The 22812-nt window shown below is 46.1% G+C and overlaps 2 protein-coding genes across 2 annotated transcripts; both read left to right on the top strand.

Moving 5' to 3' along the window:
- The first annotated feature begins 3448 nt into the window (after positions 1 to 3448).
- Positions 3449 to 6946, top strand: hyal6 (hyaluronoglucosaminidase 6). The gene is made up of 3 exons (XM_077568715.1): positions 3449 to 4493; positions 4578 to 4667; positions 5161 to 6946. The coding sequence occupies exons 1-3, from the start codon at positions 3564 to 3566 to the stop codon at positions 5647 to 5649; spliced, it is 1509 nt and encodes a 502-aa protein (XP_077424841.1). The 5' UTR covers positions 3449 to 3563; the 3' UTR covers positions 5650 to 6946.
- A 4052-nt stretch (positions 6947 to 10998) lies between these two features.
- hyal4 (hyaluronidase 4) lies at positions 10999 to 21893 on the top strand. The gene is made up of 5 exons (XM_077568713.1): positions 10999 to 11118; positions 17263 to 17844; positions 18975 to 19382; positions 19705 to 19794; positions 21085 to 21893. Exons 2-5 carry the CDS (start codon positions 17296 to 17298, stop codon positions 21619 to 21621), a joined length of 1584 nt encoding a protein of 527 aa, XP_077424839.1. The 5' UTR covers positions 10999 to 11118; positions 17263 to 17295; the 3' UTR covers positions 21622 to 21893.
- The last annotated feature ends 919 nt before the right edge of the window (positions 21894 to 22812 follow it).

Raw genomic sequence — 22812 nt, 5'->3', positions numbered from 1 at the left:
GTAACAAAAAATAATAAAAAACAACAGAACCAAACTGAAAACGAATTCAAACTAACTCAATTTAAAAAACAAAAACTCAAAATGGAATAAAAACGAACTCAAATAAAAATTCCAAAACTGTAATAGCCTTGGTTGCGACGTAAATAACAATGGCTGCGTTTCTAAAAAATGTATTCGGCTGGAAATGATTTTTGAAAAATGGATCTCATAGTTATGTTAATAACAACCAAAAAGAATCATACAGAGCAAACTTGTCATTACAGTCCGGGTTCCTTTTAAGTTGTCTGGCAAATCATAAAATTGAGGCGCTGGTGGTGATAATTGCAAAAATGGCGATGATTTTGTTCACGCTGATGGCGGCCGGCACTTTTCACGGAGTTTTGTGTCTTGCCGCCGCCGCCGTCTCCGATCCAAGCATGAAAGGAAAGTGTGAGTCAGCACTTTTTCGAGGCGGATTTGAGCGGCCAAATGTAAAACACAGCTTGTTCCACTCAAGCGGCACAAAAAAATCACATCTGGAAAGTGCAGCCGCTGAAAACCGCACCATCAATAATCCGCATCATCCTGCCGCATGTGTGTGAGGAGATCGTTACACTTTGAACAATCCTCACTCGACTTTTTGTTTGAATTCCACAAAGTCTCCGCTCGCTAATCCTCATGTCTTTTGTTGACATTTAGTGCCAATTTAATATTTTCCAGCCTGCGCGCACACGACGCTAAAAAGTTGTAAAAACCTTCCAGCTGGGAAATCATTTTGATGTGTTCCACATTGACGGGAATTACATTCGCCAAATTCAACCATGCGGGACTAGCGTAGCATTAGCAACAACTGCTAACATGTCCAGCGCACCGAAGACGGCTGTCGAGGCGCTATTTGTGACCCCTGCACGATCTGAGGCACAAAATTGGTGAAATTGGAGTAAATTGATTAGAGTAGATTTGATTTGATTGGATTCGATTAGATCGATAGATGATTGTACGTACTAAGATGTTTTGTCCTTTTGTGGTTACTGTAGGTTAGCGAGACAAGATGGCCGACCCGATTTCCTCAGATCGTACAGGGGTTGCAGGCAGTTTGTCAATTTGGACCGACGCCACCTGCTGGTGTGGAGGCTCCCTGCATCCTCATGTATTGCCGGTTGTGTGCTCCATAAACGGCAGTTGGAGATTTTTTGGCTGCCACCTCCAAAATCGTCTTCAAATGAATCACGGATGATTGAAATATCGAACAACCTCTCGGGCCTCATCTTGGCGTCGTCAGCGCCAGGGAGTTCTTTCGATTTTTTTCTCCCTCGGCTACAAAATTGCGCTCAGCGTGAACTCTCTGTGGCTTGCGTCCTCTCTTTTGTGGTCTGGACTTGCATGTCTTCCACTCGGGTTTCTGCGAGCGGTCTGCAGGACTCGCCGCACTCGGGCCGGGCAGCACCAGAACAAAACCTCCTCCTCTTCTTGAGGTTTTGCTCAACATGACGAAATGCTGTAATTAATTGCACATTTCGAGCTTTGACTTATGACTTGGTTTTTGCTTTGAGTTGAGAGCAACAACAAAAAAGCCAACCTAAATGGCCATGAGAAACTTGACAACATCCGACCACCATCCGTTCATGCCGTTAGCTCGCAGCTGCCTTTTGTGCTCTCATTTTCTTCTTCCTTTTTTTTTTGTGTACGGCCATTTTGCCGATGATGTCCACTGGATTCAAGCAAAAGACTGTAAAACATCTAATTGACTGAAATTCAAGTGGAAACACGGAATTTCCTTACATTCTATTGAATCGTGTTTACTGTGTGTTTTTACAGTACAATACTTTTATTCTTATGAGAAAAAAAAGTCTTGTTTATTGTATTTAAATCTAAAATTTAGCTACCTGCACTTACATTACCCCCCTAATTATACTACATTGGGATTTTTATGGAGTGGATCTAAATAGTTGCCTAAAATGTCCACTGAAAATCCCGATGTATAGTCCAGATTTCCCGGTCACATTTTTTGCACCCGAGTCCGAGTCATTTGTTTTTAAGTAATTGCCCAGCCTGGATCTGAAACCTTGGCAATGCATTACAAGGAAACGCGGAAAGAGCGCATCCAAATTGTATCGTCTTCATTTCTTTATTTTTAAATTCATATTAAAGTACCCCAAAGGCCAACGTGATGACTTTTGAAATGGCTGTCAATCAAATGAACAAATTCAAGTATTTGTACTTAAGTAGAGTGCGAGTACCTTTGCAAGCTCTTCTTTCCAGTGAGGCTCGTCCTCGTGTTACGTTCAGCGAGCGTTCAAGTCATCAAGCGACGCCGACGGGAACCTGGCATGAGTGAAGCGGCTCCTGGTGAGGGGGTTTCCTCCACGCTTACTGAAAAAAAAGGAATTGCTTGCATATGAGTGCGATCAATGGCGAGGCAGGATGTCAGCGCCTCATGAGGGCCTCCTACACAAAACGCTTGACGTCTTTACAGGCCAAAATCAAATGGACGATGTGGTGACGATCACACGCTCGCAAGTGGGACCTCACACAAGTGTTTTATGCTTCCAAATACTAAACTTCTTTGGATTTGAATTGGGACGGACTCCTGCGAGTTCTGTCAAGTCTCCGGCCAACCAGATGTAGACCAGATTCGCCTCGACACAATTCCTCCAAATGTGAAATGCCGCGGCAGTGGAATAACAACATTACACGGGAGTCGACTTTATTGGGTTATCAAACCCTCGGTCCGCTCAGAGCTTCTGTCTGAGCTTGGCAGGGTCCGGGAGGGTTCATATGGGTCCAACGTGTCCCAGATCGGCCGTGGAGGAACTCACACATCGTCAAAACCGTTTCAACGTCTATTTGCTGAGTGACGGGAAGAAACACAGGAAGGACTAACACAAGAAGCACAGGACTGACCTGGTCTTACATCCTGGTTGGGGTCAGTCTACGAAAGATGGTCCGGCTGGATGTAGGAGTGTCGACAACATGGAACCCGGAAGAGATCATGTCGGCGCTTGAAAAGTGAAGCGAAATGTTTTGCTCATCGCCAGAGGTGGCAAATCCAGGTCCAGAAAGTAAAAACCCTGCCACAGTTTGGCTTTAGCCCCAGCTGCTAGCTAGCTAGCTAGCTAACTCCCTAGCTAGCTCCCATGGTGCTCATTTAGCTGCTCGGGAGCCCTAATCCAAAAGGCAAGACCTGAGCTGGACTAGAAAAAGGGGCAGAGTTTATGAACGCATCGTATGAAATAAAAGCTGCAATTGTCAACTTTTGTCTCATTTGTCTTCAGTGTACAACAAAAACAAATGAATTGGCCTTGCTGTTCCAAAAAGGGGACTGTATTTTTCTTCCTGACAAACAATGGTTGTTTTATTTTCTTTATTTTTTAAATAAAATGACTTTAGAGTTGTGAATGTTTTGACTGAAAATCCATCATTTTATTTTTCCTGACTGCTGTTGTTGCGTAAGTGGAGCACATTCCTCCACTTGTCCTCCATTTGATTGTTTGTGCTCAGCGAAGCTTTTAATGTGTCTGTCGGGCTCCCCCGGCCGCGCGACGCCAAGGCAGTAATTGCCGCACAGCCGGGATCGGGGGCACATGGCGTCAACGGGGCTCCGGGTCCCGGTGCTGGCGCTGGTCTTGTGGGTGACGATGGGAGCTGGGAAGGACCCGCACAAGCCGGCCCGGGCGCCCCTCATCCCTCACAGGCCCTTCGTGGTGGTCTGGAACGCTCCCACCGAGCCGTGCCGCCTGCGCTTCCGGGTGGACTTGGACCTGAGCGTCTTCGACATCGTGGCCAACCTCAACGAAACCCTCAGCGGACCCAACGTGACCATCTTCTACCACAGCCACCTGGGCTATTATCCGTACTACTCCAACTCGGGCCTTCCCGTCAACGGCGGACTCCCGCAAAACCAAAGCATCTCCAAACACTTGAGCAAGGCCCGCAACGACATCGACAAACTGATCCCTCACAAGGACTTCCGAGGCTTGGGGGTTATCGACTGGGAGAACTGGAGGCCCCAGTGGGTGCGCAACTGGGGCGGCAAGGACATCTACCGCAACAAGTCCAAGGAGCAGATCCGCAAGCTTCACCCCAACTGGCCGGAGAGCAAAGTGGAGAAGGAGGCCAAGGAGAGCTTTGAAAAAGCCGGCCAGGCCTTCATGAATCTGACTTTGGCCTTGGCGGAGGGCCGGCGGCCGCACGGCTTGTGGGGCTTCTACCTCTTCCCCGACTGTTACAACTACGGCTACAAGCAACACCCGCAGCGCTACACGGGCGAATGCCCCAACGTGGAGCACGTGCGGAACGACCACCTGATGTGGCTGTGGAAGGCGAGCACGGCCTTGTACCCGTCCGTCTACCTGGACTACGAGCTCAAGTCCTCGGCCAACACCGTCAAGTTTGTCCACTACCGAGTCAAGGAGGCCACGAGGATCGCCTCCATCGCACGTCCAGACGTCACCTTGCCGGTTTTTGTCTACTCCAGACCCTTCTACGCCTACACCTTCGTGGTTCTGTCACAGGTAACGAGTCTCGGGTGTCACACTTCCTGCCAGGCAAGTCCTTCCCGACTCAGCTATTTCTCCGCATTTCCCCGTCTTGGTCAGAGTGACCTGGTGCACACTATCGGTGAGAGTGCCGCCCTCGGAGCGTCCGGTGTTGTCCTCTGGGGTTCGTCAGAGTACGCCAGGTCGCAGGTAATAATGGCAATGCTGAAAATGACCGTCACAGGTGTCAAATCCAGGTGCGGAAAGTAAAAACCATTAGGGCTGGGAATCTTGGACTGTCTGACGGTTCGATTCCATTCAGAATTGTCAAATGATTTGATGAGCAATGATTTTTGTTTCAATTTATAGATATGCAAACAATCGACATGATCGACTCCAATCAAATTGTTTTGGGGCACACCCCTAAAAAGCACGCCACAGTTTGGCTTTAGCTCCCAGGGAGCTCGTTTACCTGCCGGTTGAGTAGCAGTACCTGCGGCTAAAGCCAAACTGTGGCATGCTTTTCCCTTTCGAGACCTGGATCCGACACCTTTGATGTCGACGGCAGCAAATGAAACTACCTCAGCACAGTTCAGTTGCATTTCATTTGTTTGGTCCAAAAAAGTCCATAAAAAATCATTTTCTAGTGATTAGCACGTCGGGAATAAGTGAATGCTTCCAAATGTTGTGCTGGCTTGTGCAGAGGAACTGTCTGACGGTGAAGAAGTACATCGACGGCCCTCTTGGCCACTACGTGGTCAACGTGACGTCGGCCGCCAAGCTGTGCAGCAAAGCGCTGTGCAAGAAGAACGGCCGCTGCGTCCGCAAGAGCCTGGACTCGGCCGCCTACCTGCACCTCAACCCGCAATTCTTCAGCGTCCGCCGGCAGGTGGCGCCGTCGGGCCCCCGCTTCCGCGTCAGCGGCCACTTGAACCGCCGGGACATCTTGGACATGAAGCACAAGTTCACCTGCCAGTGCTATCAGGGCTGGACCGGCGTCCACTGCGAGGTGCCGCAGACAGCGCCGCCCGCGTGGCCCGCGTGGCCCGCGTGGCCCGCCCGACGCCACCCGGGCCCGCCGGCCGCCGGCCTGCTGGGGGACGTCCTGGTCCTCCTGTCGCTGCACTTCTCCTGCCTGTGCATCATCACGCTGTTGGCGATCTGTCTTGTGGTCAAGTGTGTCTTTGTGTGAAGGCCGCGCCGCGCACAAGTCGCTTCCTGTTCGCGAGTGGAAAGTCCCACATTTTCAAAAGTTAAACTTAAAGGCAGAATTGTCACTTGGGGGAAATGTATGACTTCAGAAGGAAATCTGACATCACACGACAATAAATGTCAAACATAAAAAAAAAAAAAAGGATCATTATATGAGTCATTGGCACCAGAGTTCCTCCAATTGCCTGACGCCCTTTAAGAGGATTTTGACCAATTTTCAAGAGCCGCAGAATATTTTCTTCTGTGACAATTGACTAAGCACCAGCCATTGATGCAAACTAATTAGCTTCCTCGCAGCTAAACAAGCACCATGGGAGCTAGCTGGCTAGCTAGCAACCTGGGGCTAAAGCCAACCTGTGACAGGGTTTTTACCAGCGGTGGGCAACCTCAAGCGGCCGCTCTCTGTGTCTGTGTGCGCTTTTGCCTTTGCTACATTGTGGGGACCGACTTGAAATTGTGGGGACATTTTGGTGGTCCCCACAAGTTCAGACCTCTTTTTGAAGGTCAAGACTTGGTTTTAGAGTTTAGGTTTGAATTGGGTTATGGTTGAGGTTAGGGTCAGGAATGGGGGTAGGCAATCCTTTTTTTTCATGCTTGGGGTTAGGGGGCGGGGCTAGAAAATGCATCAAGTCAATGACATGGCCCCACAAAGATAGCAGCATGAGGATGTGTGTGTGTGTGTGTGTGTGTTTTCTTCCTTTGGAGGCCTCACTCAGCATGTTGAGCTTGAAGTGGTTTGCATCAACAATCTTGACATTTTTCTGGTATTTTGGGCATCTGACTCAGTTTGGCGTCCAGTTGAAGACATGAGCGCACTCGCGCATGTCAAACATGAAAACATTTCAACTTTTGACTGGCCCAAAACAAACCAAGATGGCAGGGAAAAAAACAAGTGCAATTCACATATGTCCACCTTGTATATTTTAAACCACAACATAGCTTGTCATTTCAATCCACGAGCCTAATGCTAGCGCTAAATAGTATCTATGTTGCGGTACTTTAACCCTTTTGAGCAAGAGACTGAATGTAAACAGTGCGACAATGAGAACTTTACTCACGGTGACATTCTTTATCCTCTGCGAAGAACGACTAATATCAGTCCCGTAGTGATGAGCTGAGAAAAGTTGAGATGCCTCAATGAACAGGATACGCATCTGTCTGTCTGTCTGTCTTGTCTTATGCTGCCCCCAGGTGGCCAAGATGGGAACACCGAGAAGAGACGAACAGTGGCCATTCAATTGATGCAGTGTGACAAAAACTGTTTGATGAATGAATGATGTCATCATAAAATACAATACAACATTTTGAAGTTTTCCTCTTTAAAAGACATAAACATTTATTTTTTTGAGCAGCTTTATGGTATTTCCATTCATGAAGTGCTTTGAGTTACTAGCATGGTCTCAGAACAAATTAACCTTATATCTCAAGACACCACTGTATAATAGTCACAGGCATGTATTCTTTATCCTCTGTGAAAAACAACCAATATTACTGTATTGCACCTTACAGAGTCACATACAGTAGTTGTGAAACTCTTCTTAGTTGGACTGCCACCTGGTGGCCAAGAAGCAGCATGCATAAAGTGATTCATTCTTCACATTCAATTTGCTATCACTTTATGCATTTTATAAAGTATGTTTCCTATTGAAACATATATATATATATACATTTTTTTAGAATGTGGGGATTTTGGAGGCACACGGTTTTGGCCGGCGCCTTCGAAAGGCAAGTAAAAGAGAAGAAGTCGGAAGAAGTGAAAGTTGCGCTTGGTGAGACTTTCTTCTTCACCGTCTTCATTGTGATGACACAAATATTTGTCCACACCAGAGAAGGCAAATCCGGGTCCAGAAAGTCAAAACCCTGCCACCGTTTGGCTTTAGCCCCAAGTGTTAGCTAGCAGAGCTAGCTCCCATGGTGCTCGTTTACCTGCTAGCTGGCTAGCATCACGGTGGCAGGGTTTTGACTTTCTGGACCCGGATTTGCCATCTCTGGTCGACGCGTGCACACAAACCTTCAAGTAAAAGTTTTTTCACGTACTTCAAAAGTGGTGGAAGAGAACCAAGATACAAACTTGCACTTGTTACGACAAGATTGCTGTCACAATATGGCCTTAAAACGTGACAAACACTTTTTTTGGTTCTTGTCCACCTCTAAAACTGACAGCAAGAAGCTGTCAAAAAAAAAGGATGCGAAAGTTGAATAAATGTCAATTGACGTAATTGTGGAAGTGAATCACGACCGATCATCAGTTGGATGAACTCGCACAAATAAATCTTGGGATTCAAAATATTTCAGCGAGTTCAAGGGAGTGCAAAGAAAGGAGAACAACATGGTCGCCCGTCATCCATCTGTTGATTTTGTCTCGAAATCGCTTCGCACGTGCCAGGACCCCCCCCCCCCCCACCCAAATCGACATGGCAGCTCAAAGAAAAACATGGCAGCTTCTACGAGCGTTTCCATCTGGAAAGCGAAACCGTTTCAAGTCGGCCTGTTGCTTGTCGGTTCACATGACAACGTTTTGAGTTTTGTTTATTAAACTTAGTTAGCTTTAACTATGGTTTTCAAAGCTTTTTTAATTAGCAATTTTCTGTATTTCTAATTTGTCCTTTCTAGTTCCTGTTTGTAAAATGGACTATACTGACTATGGTATCGTCTCGAGTACCAATAGCTTGAAATAAGGACAGGTATCAGCCCAAGATGATACCTGGTATCGGTATTCGCGCATCAGTAATTTTCATTATTTATAGTATTAGTTCGGGGGGATGTAGTCAAGTCCACCTTTATCGAGTCCAAGTCAAATTCCAGTCAGGTCCAAAATCACGCCAAGCCTGAATCAGAAAAGTCTGAGTCCAAGTCCAAATCCAAGTCCAGATGAAATCAAGCGTAAATAATCATTTCACAACAAATGGAGAGAAATGTCAACGCTGACACGTTTTGATCATCATTCAATTGGATTGAAAATGTCTTTTGAAAGAAGACCTTCATTTTCAGGAATAAAAACTCGTTGGACTGGCTTGCGTCCAATGTCGCAGTTGCAGACAAATCCGGGTCAAATGTCGTCCGAGACAACAAAAATGCGTCGAGTCTGCAGCTGTGGTTTTTAGTGTGAGTTTTCATTTGTGTATTTTTCCCCATTTTATTTTGCTATTTCATTCGTTTTCATTAACGAGAATAACCTGTCGGAAAAGGAAATAATAAAATTAATGAATTAATAAATAACCTGTCCTAAAGAGCAAAAGCTCACTCAGCCGTGATGTCACCTTTGTGACCTCGGCACGACCTTCACGTTTGGCTTTTTTGGACATTGGAGCGGACACGCGGCCGTCGCGAGGCCCGCGTTGAGCAGCAGCTCTCGTTAACGCCATCCACATGTGGGAGCGGCGCCGCTGCCGGGGAGGGGGGGGGGGTGTGGGGGGGGGTTGGACATGAACGCTTAGTCATCATCTGGCAGCTTTGCCAGACGTTACGGGGGTCGCCTTCACGCCCAGACTTTTGTCTTGGCTGGCAGGCCGCAAGAATCCGACCGCGGCCGTGCCGGAAGTCGCCGCGGCCGGCGAGCCCCAGGCGGCGGCTTGCGTAATTGCCCCCCCCAATGAAAAGATGTCCACATTGCGGTCTGCGTATACATCTTCGCTGTCCGCTCCACATCAAGAGAAAACAGCATTTGTGCTGGTCAGCCAAAAGCTGCTTTTTATCCCTGCTGACTCGCACAATAAACGGCGACGCTCCAGACCTGATTTTCCCACGTTGAAACGTCCTCAGGAAACAAAACCTCAAATATATCACGAGAAATAGCATGCAATCTATGTCTCGTCACCCCTCTGCATGGCCAAATGGCGTCTCCGGGACATTTTGGATACTTGTGACGCCATTTTTACACAACTTGATACTCTGCGACAATATCTTGACTGTATATGAATGCTATATTTAAGTAGCACATTTTTTTAAATGGGGTCCGACTGATATGCATTTTTTGAGGCCGATGCAGATTTTTTGGCAGAAAAAAACATACCAATTACCGAATAATCTAGAGATGATTTAAAAATATATATAAAATACATAAAATGAGCCCCTCCCCAATTTCTTTTCAATGGGTGTCACTTACGCACAAACTTTCACTATTAAGATTGTCTTCTTTGATGGCAGGTCCATAGTATGACCTGATCAAAAAAATTCACGACGTATACAAGGTTGTTGTGTCGATTTATGTGTCAATAATAAAAACATTCTTACTCTTACTTAAAAGAACTCGTTTTTCACACATTGGAAGGAATTTGTGTTCCCACAAGATTTGTGTGTGAATATTCGTTATTTGAAGTAAAAACCCTCCCGATGTCAATGCTAACTTCCTGTTAGCATTTGAATGGGATCCTCCCTTCTCTTTTAGCATTAGCGCTAGGCTAGCGATGTTTACAAAATGAAGCATGTTTTGTATTTAAATATAAAGTGGATTTCATTCTTATTGTCGTGTGTTTAGTTTTACAGTTAACTCCAACCGGGGTGTCATTAAACCACTTCAAGGACGCGCGGGGACAGCAGAATAACCAGAATAACATATGCTACACACTTGCTAGTTGCTAATGCTACGCAAGCAAAATGTTTGCGCGTGTGGCTTAACTTGCTTTCTTTCTACGCGTTTCACGTTGCTCGGCAGACAGCCTGCCGCCATTTGATGTCACGACTGGCTGCGTACATCCAAATAAAGTTTCTAGAAAATGGATTACATTGGAAATGATTTTTTGAAAAATGAATCTCGAATGTTAGTAACAACCAAACAAGAAATATAGAGCAAACTTGTCATGACAGTCGGGCTTCTTTTGAAACAATCTGCTGTTTGGTCAAGAACGTTGGACTCTTACAGTCAATATCAACCAAAACTACTTCCACGACATCATTTTCTTTTATACTCACAAAGAGGGGAAAACGACCGGGGTGTGGGGGTGTGGGGGGGGGGGGGTTGGGGGGTATTCAACACATTAAAAAGAAAGACAAATTGTCTTTACGTCCTTATCAGCCGGCCCTGCTTGACCACATAATGAACGACAAGAACAACAAAAGCAAAGCTTCCAAAAAGCAGTTTACGGCTACGCCAGCCAACACACTGCCTCCTGTTGGCGGGAGTGTCAACTGCAAGCGCACGTGATGGACTGTTTACATTTCCTGTTTACATTTCTGCTTGGAGACTCCTACAAAGACAATTGAAAGCTTTCCTCTCTCACTCTCTTTTTTTCAGTATGCCCCCCCCCCCCCTCTCTCTCTCTCTCTCAAACCGCAATCCCAATTTTGAGGCTCCCCCACTTTCCTCCTCCTTCCCTGCAGGCGCTATAAAGACGGGCCCGGCGGTTTTGCCTCCCACATTCACAGTGGCAGGCGCGCACATTGGAAGAGTGGGATCAAAATGAGTTTGGGGCCCACATGGCAAGGACAGAGACCCCCGCCTCATCTACAGGTGAGCCACGGCTTCCTGCAGGGGAGGCGATTTGCCTCTTTGTTTTGCTTGCGCTTTATTTTGGGTGCGCCGGCCGGCTGTCACGGTACGACTGGAAGAGGGAGGAATGTTCGTACCAGGAATGTTGACTCACTCCTTTTGGTGTTGAGAAAAGCCCAAAGTGGTACTTCTTTTTTTTTTTTGGGGGGGGGGGTGTTTACGGTGCAGTTGTGGTGATTTGAAGGCCGTGACCGGAGACGAGTTGGAGAAGGAAAAGGTCGTAAAAGTGGCGGCACAGGTGCGAGTGGCGGCGGCAAGCGTGGCTACTTTTGCTACGTGGAAAGTGCTTTTCAAAAGTTGAGGGGAAAGTGATTGAAAAGCAAGAAGATGAAAAATAGAACCCTAATAACCCTCAAGTCACATTTACACATTTTTGAGGGAAAACGACAATTGGTAAGTCGTTCATTTTTAACAAGTACTGAACAAAAATAGGAAATCGAACTCGTTCTCGATATTGCGAGCCGTTGAAAGCATTTGAACTTCACTTCAACACCGACAGAAACCCAAAAGAAAAAGAAGGAGAAGAAGAGAACATTCGGGAGAAATGAAAAGTTTGTTTCTCTCTTTTTCTGTTGTTTTCAATCATCAGCAGAGGACGGCTTGGTTTCACCAAAACACGCTTTCTGACCAAAACGCCGAGATGATGAGCTTTTTGTGGAAACGAGCCATTTTGACGCTAATATTGTTTGCTTTTGTGAAAACTCAAAGTATAAGACATGAGACTGTGAAACGGCTTTGGCTATCAAAATGAGAATTTCTTGACAGAAACGTGCCATAAGCAATGCTGACACGTGATATTGCTCATCCCGTTTCAGTTTTTATTGAATTTGACTTCTTAATATAAAAATCAAAATCATCTTTTAAAATGATTCAAATGTTTATTCTATCCTTCGGTTTTCAAATGTTATTCTAAAATCCGGGAAAAAATGATGAAATCACAAATACATTTTAACATTATAATTCTAAAAACATGCTACAATTACAGTGAATTAGTTTTACTTTATTATACTTTAATTTATTGTATTCTATTTTTTTGCTTTACTTTATATAGTACTGTATTTTAAAAAATGTTTTTTTAATCACATAAAAGCCATTTTATTTTTACAATCCTGAAAATCGTCCGTTTTTTGCCTTTGATTTTGTGGCAAAAGTTTTGTGGAAAGCTTTCTCGTGCTTTCCAAGGTTAAAGGTCATAAAGGACAACAACGCCTCAGACGGAAACCCTCCAAACGTCAAGTCGGGAATCGACTGCACGTTTTTGCAGGCGTCCCAATACTTTTTGCTTTTGCTTTTGATTTGAACTTTTGCAAATGCGTCCCCAGAGAGGACGGAGGTGCGATGCTGGACGCACGCCGTTGATGCGACAGATGGTGCGTTTGAGGGAATCTCTTTTTTTTTTTCGGGGGACTTCTGCTATTTGGCGCGCTGTCAGCGGCTTCAATTGCCTTCGCAAACATCAAACTGGCTATTTTTGGAATCCTACATTGGACCGCTGTCATTTTCATTTTAAATGTGTTTTTTTACAGCGGTCTAATCTAGCAAATGGCCGCCACTCCAAATTTGATGTCGAAATGTGTAGCAAAAAAAGGCTTTAACTGACGCTAAGGTGGATTCCATAACGTAAGCTTTTATTAACATTTGTGGCACTTGTTGTGAAAAGTCAGACCTTCAGATGAACCGCATGACGGTATAAGAAGACTTTCACTTGATTTGGCGCCTCGTTTGGCAGTCGTGTTCAAACAATTTGCGCTCGTTTATTGAGTGTGACTCTTAAATGTGCCACAATCTGGCGCAAGAAAGTGTTGTTATACGCATGCTTTTATTCTGAAGGTCTGACCCAGGATTTTATATACTGTAAATAAATAATCCGTTATATAAACAATATAGAGTAATATTATAGAATTTTAAATCATATCTACGTTATGTATGATTATATCCATCAAGCGTAGTTTCATTTAGTGATTAGGGGTGGGAATGTCTGTTTGAATGTCTCGCGATTCGATTCGATTTCGACTTTTGGGCCTGCGATTCGATTCAGAATCGATTCTCGCTTAAGAACGATTTTTGATTCAAAATGATTTGATTGACAAGGATTTTTGCTTCAATCTATAGATGTGCAAGGAATTGTAATGATCTACTCCAGTCTGACTCGCTAATGCTAATTAGCGCGCTACTCGCGGCACTTTTATCACTTAAAAGAACGGCTCCACGCTGGAAAAAAAAAAAAACTTTTATTGGAATAACTTGATCGTGACCTTTTCCTTCTACTCTCGGTGGCTACAACTTAACAGTGTATCAGAACACGCGGGACCACACTGCCCCTAAGTGGCCAAATCGGGTACAACACGAACAGCGCTCCCAGTTGAGGCACACACAAACAAGGGCAAGACAGTATAAAGTAATTCAAATTAAATTAATTTTAGGACATTTAAAATTGATTCTGAATCGTATTAAATGAGAATCGATTTTTTAGCACACCCCTAGTAGTGATGTTCCAAAACGTTCTCCATGTTGTCATCCGTCACCAATTCATCGATCCCAAATCCGGACTTTCAAACCGGTTTTTGGCTCTTGTCTTTATTCACATTTTTGGAATAATGCGACTGACTTTGCTAATGATTGTTTTGGAGTCACAGAGCCCATAACCCCCCCCCCACCCCCTCACAACCACCTTGGCGAATGGACAAGCCAAAGCTCCTGGCAAAGCACATCTGAAATTCACAACATTTTCCAGCGGAGACAATCAGACGGCGTCTCTGGCGGATCCGTCCAACGACAAGAAGCCGCAAGAACCGCAGGCATCAACAGACGCTCGCTAATCACTTCCAGGCGGCTTCAGCGGTTCTGTTGAGGGGGTGCGCCACAGTGGGGTTCTTTTCTTTTCTCTTTTTTTTTGTAGGCTGACTTTTACAACAAACCAAAATGTAAACATGAGATTTGAGGCCCGGCTGCTTCCTGTTGTTGTTGTCTGGGTTTCAATTGTTCTGACAGAGACGCCGCATTTGCCATACAAACATGTTTAGAAAGCGCTTGGATTGACGACATGCATTTATTTTCAAACCGCGACAATGTCGTCGTACGAACATGCAGACCTAAACCAACTTCTTCTCCCAACTGAGTTGAGCAAGGAATAGCAACAAGCCGCATATCATACACAATCTTCAAGCAGAAAGTTTATTCCCGTGGCAACGGCATCCAAGTAAGACCATCCACCTTCCATGCAGTCCAACCACTTGTTTGTTCTTCCTCCAGAGTGAAGTGAAGCAAAGCTGCCAGCAGCATATCATGCACCATCTTCAATCTTTTTTTCCCAGGATGACGGCATGAAAATATGCCCACAAATCAACAAATCTGTCCACCGAATGAATGTTGAATGAACTCTTCGTCGTCCGATCGAACGTCCGCCTGAGCGTGCTCGGTTGTGCTCCGCGTTTTCCGGTGTTAGCATCGCTAGCCCGTGAACCTTTTATGACGTCGTCATAGCCGCCGCGTCAGCGCTCCCGACTTCGCCGTCAACCTCGGAGTCACCATCATCATCACCGATGACGCCGACCCAATCTTGTCAAAAGAGACTCATTGCTGCCATCTAGGGGCCCAAAATAGTCATTAGGCTCACGAGATCTGCTTGAAACTCTCACCACAGCTGGCCAATGCTTTCCTCCACCCTTTTCCAAAAAAATAAAAATAAAAATGGGTGGACGTCTTTTAACGTCCTTGGCGGCCCTCCGTAGGTTTTTACTAAACATCATTTAACGTTTTTGGCAGTCAAAGAGTTAATAAACAATAAGTGGGACTAAATCAATTTGAATTTTCGTACATGAAAATGTACTTCACTTCATAAAAACTGGACTAAAACCTATGGACATTTTAGTTCATGAACAAAAATGAGAGGAAAATGATATAATTGTGTCAAATCTTGTTTCTGCTAATGTGTCTTGTGACACACAGCGACGCACCTCCTTTCAAATCTGCAGCTAGCGAGTGCAACATGCACAACACGCGGGACAGACAGGAAGTGGATTCGCGGGGAAAAGTAAAAAAAAAAAAAAAAGTAAATTATAGTCATAACATAACATTAATCCAACGGCTATAATGTTCCAACAATCATTTTAATCCGACCACTAACAAATGCGAGCTAATTTACTAGCTCATAGCATGGAGCCGTTAGTAGCCACTTGTTGATAAAGTGTCGTTGTCTGTGAATTCGTTTTTCATTAAAAAGATGAGAGAACATTTGATGTCAAATAGTTTTAGATCTGAAATGTTCAACATTATCTGTTGACAAAAGATATACGGGCAAAAATAAGTGTCCTGACTAAAACTAGACTCAAATGTTGACAGTTTTTGTTGACTAAATAGACAAATGAAATGATGTTTTCTTGGACTGAAATGCGAGCTTTAGAGTCAGCTGTGGCAAACCCAGATCCAAAAAGTAAAAACCCTGCCACAGTTTGGCTTTAGCCCCCTAGTGCTAGCACCATGGGCGCTAGCTAGGGAGCTAGCTAACTAGCGCCCGAGGCTAAAGCTAAACTGTGGCAAGACTTTTACTTACTGCACCTGGATTTGGCAACTCTGTTGATAGTTGACTAAAAATGGGATGAGGTTGACAAACTGTGATTAAAAACTAACAAACGTGATTGAAACTGGACTAAAACAGAGATTACATTTAAAAATGGCGGGTAAAATGAACACTAACGTACTGTCTTGACTAAAGTTTATTTCTGTGATGATTGCAGCGAAATCAAATCCGAACCGTCCACAAATCCGAACCGTCCACAAATCCGAACCGTCCACAAATCCTGCGTGCGATTTCAAGCAAAGTCTCCAATAATTTCCAAAGGTGAGGTGGGACGTGAGCGTTCGCCAGCACTTCCCGGCGCTGCCGCAAACTCTTTTTGTTGCCACACGTTTCCTGTGGGAGGTCCCGCTGAAGGAGGACGAGCGTCTCGTGGATGTTTGACGGCCGGCGTCAAACCGCAATGAGACTCTTGGCGGGAGCGCGTGTCATTGAGGCCGCGGCTCTGGTCAGGAAAGCGAAGAAGATGAGAAGACGGCTCCTGTCGCTCTGCGGAGTCGCCGCCGCTCACGTGGCTTGACTGCGCCGGCAGACGCTTTGAAAGCACATTTGCACATCCGCTTTTGGAAGCATCGAACCAAAACAAAAAAACGAGCTTTCCCTTTCCCGAGCTTCGTCTCTAACAACTAAGATGGACACCAAACGTCTTACAAGAGTGGAAGTTGTAGTGCCAGTAAGTGTCCCGATGCTTTTGTCCAAATGCGACGTTCTTCTTTCCCGTTTCCGTCCCAATACTTTTGCCCATATGTCGTATTGCGTTTACTGCAACGTTGAAACGTCTCCAGAACTGCATTTGATGTTTGTATGTTGAGAGCAACGAGTTCTTGGCGGATTCAAGTTGAAATTCTTCCAACTTTGGTTTCCATAAATCCTCTCGGAGGGCTCATAAAATGGTGGTTTTCAAACGTCATTCAGGAGCGTCGCTGCCTGCAGGCAACAACACTCGCTTATTAAAATTCTCCAAAAAGTCTTTCGGGAATCGTCTTGAAATGCTGAAATCCGCTGACTCGAAAGTTGATCATCAATTCATTCAAGTTTCTTTGTCAAAACGAACAAACAGGATCGAGTTTGTGGAAGCAGTTTGAGCAACTTAGCATTTGGTCGCTATAATTAGCAACTTCTAGGACCGCCCTGGCGACGACTGGTGTTGAGAAAAGTGTAGCGCACTAATTATGATTGCGAGTCAGACTGGAGTAGATCATCTCAATTCCTTGAACATCTATAGATTGAAGCAATCAAATCCTTTTGAATCAAAAATCGTTCTTAATCGAAAATCGATTCTGAATCGAAAATCTATTCTGAATCGAATCGCACACCCACAAATCGGAATCGAATCGTGAGAGATTCAAAGATTCCCACCCATAATGAACACCCAAAAGTTAAGCAAGTCCCAGAAGGGGATTGTGTGTTTTTTTTGTTTTGTTGTCATTTTTGTCAAAGTGAACGTGAGAAAATCCATTTGACTCCAGAATCCGATCTGAAGGCCAAATCCTGCATCTCCGGCTGAATATTTGTCCTGTTCCCCTCAGGATGACTGACAGTCCCTTTGCCTGATCACCAGCATGCCGGCGGGACCGGCGGGCGGCCCATCGTCCACGCAGCCGGCGGTCCCGCTCGCCCTCACCTTCTGCCGGCTGCTTGCGCTCCTGCACCTCGCCCTGGCCCAGAAGCCGGCCCGGCTGCCCCTGGTGGGCCGCAAGCCCTTCGTGGCCGCCTGGAACGCGCCGCTGGACATGTGCGCCATCAAGTACCACGTCAACGTCAGCCCGGAGCGCTTGTTCCACATCCACGGCAGCCCCCGCGCCGACTGGACCGGCCAGAATGTCACCATCTTCTACGCCAACCGACTGGGTTACTACCCGCGCTACTCGCCGCAGGGCCAGGCGCTGCACGGCGGCGTCCCGCAGAACGGCAGCCTGGACGTGCACCTGCTCAAGGCCTACCGGGACATCCAGCACTTCATCCCCGCCGAAGACTTCCGCGGCCTGGCCGTCATCGACTGGGAGTTCTGGCGGCCGCAGTGGAGCCGCAACTGGCACAAGAAGGACGTCTACCGGAAAAAGTCACGGGAGCTGACGGCCAAGGCGTACCTGAACGTGACGGCGGCGCAGGTGAGGACCGCGCCTTCCCGGCAGCTCCTCCAAAAGGGAACAATGCAAGATTAGAGGGGTGTGCCAAAAAAATCCTTTTTCATGAAGTACAATTCGGAATCCATTTCTAATGTCCGATTTCATTTCAATTATTTTACACTGTCTTGCCCTTGTTTGTGTGTGCCTTTAATGGGAGCGCTGTTCATGTTGTACCCGATTTGGCCACTTGGGGGGCAGTGTGGCAAAGGGTTAACGTACTTTGAACACTCTATAAGCAGTTGTGTCAAAAGTAACCCAATTATAGATTAAAAAATGGACCGATCTACTTTAGGGCTCGACCGATTAATTGGCCTCCAAAACTATCGGCCAATTGGGGCAAATGGCCAATTGTTTTCCCCTGAAAACGTTGTCATAGAAGAAAATCAAAGTTTCCGATGCTGTGAAAGTACCCTGAATGCACCATTTTGCTTGCATAGCATTAGCAACTAGCAAGTGTGTACTGTATCTTATGCTGGTTATTCTGTTGTCCCCCCCCCAAGCATCCTTTGAACTGTTTAATGACACCCCAGTTGGCTTTAACTGCGTTAAATTAAACACACCACGATAAGAATGACATCCACTTTATATTTAAATACAAAACATGCTTTGTTTTTTAAAACATCGCTAGTCTAGCGCTAATGCTAAAAGTGAAGGGAAAATTCCATTCAAATGCTAACAGGAAGTTAGCATTGACTTTGGGAGTGTTTTTCCTCTAAATAATAAATATTCACACACAAATGCTGTGGGAACACAATTTTATGCATTAGATATATATTTTTAAATTATCAGCAGATTAATCGGCAATCTTTTTTTTTTCTGCCAAAAATTGGTATCGGCATGGGCCTAAAAAAATGCGTATCGGTCGGGCCCTACTTTACGGGGTCAATCGGACCCAGCTTTCTGGGTTGTTTGATTCAAAATGAGCATTTTTTTGACCCGAGTAAAGGATCTGACCAATATTTATTTTGTTGTTTCTTGACTCAATGTAGAGGACGGGTCCATTTTTGAGCCAGCAGTTTTTTAGAGTGAACGATACAAGCCTAGTTGACGCTTTGCGTCCGCTCGTCAGTGTCCAGGTGTTGTCCAAACCAATGTGTCCTGCTTGTCTTGAGGTGGAGCAGCTGGCCCAGCGTCGCTTCGAGAAGAGCGCCCGCGCCTTCATGCAGCGCACGCTGCAGCTGGGCACGCGCATGCGCCCCGACGGCCTGTGGGGCTACTACCTCTACCCCGACTGCCACAACTACAACCTCCACGAGGACGGCTACACCGGCCTGTGCCCCCTGCTGGAGAGCGCGCGCAATGACGAGCTGCGCTGGCTGTGGAACAGCAGCACGGCGCTCTACCCGTCCGTAGCCATCCACAAGGCGCACGGCAACAGCGCCGGCAGCCTGCGCTTCGCCCGCCACCGCGTGCGCGAGGCGCTCCGCGTGGCCTCGCTCACCTCCAACCACTACGACATCCCCACCTACGTCTACCTGAGGCTGGGATACCGCGACCAGCCGCTCACCTTCCTCACCACGGTAACCCCACGCTTTGACCTCGTCCACGTTTGGGACGGCCGCCAATGTGGGGTCAGCTCGACTATTTTTTTGCCGGTCTGGCGTCAATTTCATCATGTGCTCTTGTATTCCGGCACATGTGAGTGGAGGAGCCGGATGCTAAGTGACGACATGCTGAGTTGCCATACGCTAAATAGCTTCATGCTAAGTTCAAATGTGTTGGATTGAGTTTTGTTTCCAAATCTAATTAAAAAAAGGACACCAAAACACTTGCCCACATGCTAATTTGCTACATGCTAAATAGTTCCATGCTAACCGTGACCTTGCCGTGTCCTCTGTGCAGAAGGATCTCGTGCACACCATCGGCGAGAGCGCAGCGCTGGGAGCCGCCGGCTTCGTCATTTGGGGCGACCTGAACTTGACCACGTCTCGGGTGAGGAGCACAACAATTACCCATGATGCACTGCAACCTCAGATTGTTTCCATTCCTCACAAGGTCTGCTGGAGTTCCTGGGAAAGAAAAGAGATTCAAATCATCACAAATGTCATTCAAAATGTCAGCCATAAAAGCCACCGTACTGGTTCTGGATTTCAATGACCACATAGCTTCGATGGTCTGAGAATAGAAATGACTTCTTTTTTTAAAAAAGAATGACAATAATAACAAAAAAGAAAGAAAACAAATGTGGACGCTTCCTTTCGTTTTGGGGGCCATGCTGCCATCTAGTGGACTTGACATGACACTTTTGGCCATTCCAAGGAGGCTGTTGAGGGTTGAAATAGATGACATCGTCTTTAGTTAGAAGCGTCAGCTGTTTCAAGTGGATTAGTCACACTATTTGTCATCCGAGTGGCGTCTTTCTTGTGGACGTGGTCTCTTCCTGCAGCGTCTGGAACTGTTTTGGAAGTCAGACCGCGAACGCACGCGAACAACAACATCTCCTTCTGATTGTTCAACAATTTTGGCTAAAAGAAAGAATTATTATGCATTATTTTTAAATGGTGTGTAGAAGATACAGGCTTGACCCAAGTATTTTCCACCGAGTTGCTATAAGCGCTTCTCCAAGACCCTCAGTCACATCTCCCAAAGACTGATGTTGAAATACTTGTCATCTGGCTTCACAGCGCACTTGTGTCATATCCAAATCATGTTTCTAAAAATCGAATGAGTAACAGGACATCACATTGAACCATATTACTGGTACAGTGTCAAAATATTGCAACACTTCCATGTGTACCTGATGATCATTCGACAGACACAAATGTAAGACTGAATGTACTGGTGTTATGTTGGAATAGAAATCAATCAGGCGAATCACTTTGAAGATTAGAGCTGCTATGACTCCAGCTGACCACCAGATGTCACCGGTACGATCTATCTTATGGGGCTTTGAAACTTCGACTCTTTTTCCAAATCAATCAGCCGAAAGCCTCAAAAGCTTCACAAGGCTTCATTGTCCCATCTCTACCTGACGCACCAACTTCCACACATAACATAGGCAATGCAAACTGACTGGACAAACACAACAGACATTAATGAGACACACCTGGGGAAGGCAAGACATGCACAGGTGGACGTAGTTCTACATAACGAGACAAGGGAAGAAACCAGGAACACAAGACCAACCACAGACAAAAACAACAAGAACAGCCATAAGAAAGAAAAAGCCGCCCCCCCCGCACAACGAAACATGAGCGTTTCCTGCTTCTGTCTCCCCTGCAGCACAACTGCAGCAAAGTGCGCTGGTTCCTCAACAACCGCCTGGGCCACTACATCACCAACGTGACGCGGGCCGCCGAGTTCTGCAGCCAATTCCTGTGCCAGAGCAACGGACGCTGCGTCCGCCGCAACCCCGGCGCACGCCACTACCTCCACCTCCAAGCCGACGCCTACAAGATTCGCCCCGCGGGGGGCGACGGGGGCTTCGTCGTCAGCGGGCGCCACTCGCCCGCGGACCTTCAGCAGCTTGGGGAGCACTTCCGTTGTCATTGTTATGAGGGCTACCAGGGGGAGCGCTGCGATAGCGCCAACGAGGTGCGGGAGGACGACGGCGACGACGACGACGGCGACGGCGACGTCATCGACGAAAACGAGCAGCGGAGGAGCGAGTGGGAGGACGAGCAGGGCATGCAGGCAGAAGAGGCGCTGAGCGGGGCGTCGCCCGCCTTCAGCCACGCTGGGCTCGCTTTCACTCTTGCGGTGCTCCTGCTGAACTTTTGGGAAACACTCGACTCGTTCGGATGTTTGCTAGCGTGCTAACACTGATGCTAGCATGATAACGTCCGATGATCGCAATGCAGCTAGCAAGAATGTAATGACTTGAAATCAAACTTGTTCTAAACACCAAAGTACGGATTCCAACATGACGATGAACCCTCACTATTGGCGGCAGTTAGGGACTGAGACCTGACACAAATAGAAACGATTGCTCCAAGTAGATGCCACGACTTCACATTTGTTGTGCCTACATTGATAGATCAAATCGCCGATTCTCAAGCATATCACACCAAATCCTGAAGTGGCAAATCCAGGCCCAGAAAGTAAAAACCCTGCCACGGTTTGGCTTTAGCCCCTGATGCTAGCTAGCTAGCTAGCTCCCATGGTGCTCATTTAGCTGCTAGGGAGCTAGCTAGCTAGCTAGCATCAGGGGCTAAAGCCAAACTGTGGCAGGGTTTTTACTTTCTGGACCTGGATTTGCCACCTCTGTAAGTAACACCGACAAACAAAAAACTGCAACACTGCTTAAATATAAGGAAACTTAAACAAACTAAACCGTAGTCTACATACTGTGTGTGAACACAGTAGTGTTGTAGTTCTCAAGATCACTTTTTAAGGGTCTCTTCTCGGAATTTTTGCTCTGTCTTGTCTCAGTCTCAGGCAGGGCGGACTCAGGATTTTTGATCAAGACCAGTTGAGACCAGGCCAGTACGACTGATCAGAGAGAAAGACGGAATGCTGGTGCTAAGCTGCCTTCCTGGTGTCGCCTCGACGGTTCGGGTTAGGGTTTGGGTTAACCCTCAGTCTACTATTTCAAAAACAACATACTAGAATTTGTTGTTTTTTTGTCGCAAATGTAAGGGAAAAAAACATATCAGTCATTTTGTTCCATTTTTTTCCCCTTTGATATATTACAGTCTTGGTCTTGTGTCGGTCTTGATACAAGTCTCAATAATGTCTTGTGTCAGGTGGTGTGGTCTTGACTACAACACTAGAATACACTAAACACAAGTACATACAACCGGTATAGAAGTTAAGTACAAACATTTCAAAATACATTTTCAAACAAAAACAGACTTCTTCTTTTGTAAGAAAAAAAAAAGAGTTCAGAAAAAAATGGCAATCTTGCTAGATGAAGTCTATCCTCACTAGGGGAAAAACGAGGAAATAAGAAAAAAACTTCTTTCTTTTTTTTAAAGAAAATTATACATTTTAGGGAGGAAATAAACCTTG

Source organism: Vanacampus margaritifer, chromosome 6, assembly GCF_051991255.1.
Source record: "Vanacampus margaritifer isolate UIUO_Vmar chromosome 6, RoL_Vmar_1.0, whole genome shotgun sequence".
NCBI lineage: Eukaryota > Metazoa > Chordata > Actinopteri > Syngnathiformes > Syngnathidae > Vanacampus > Vanacampus margaritifer.
Note: the sequence above shows the minus strand (reverse complement) of the source record. Positions and strands in the feature narration are given on the sequence as shown.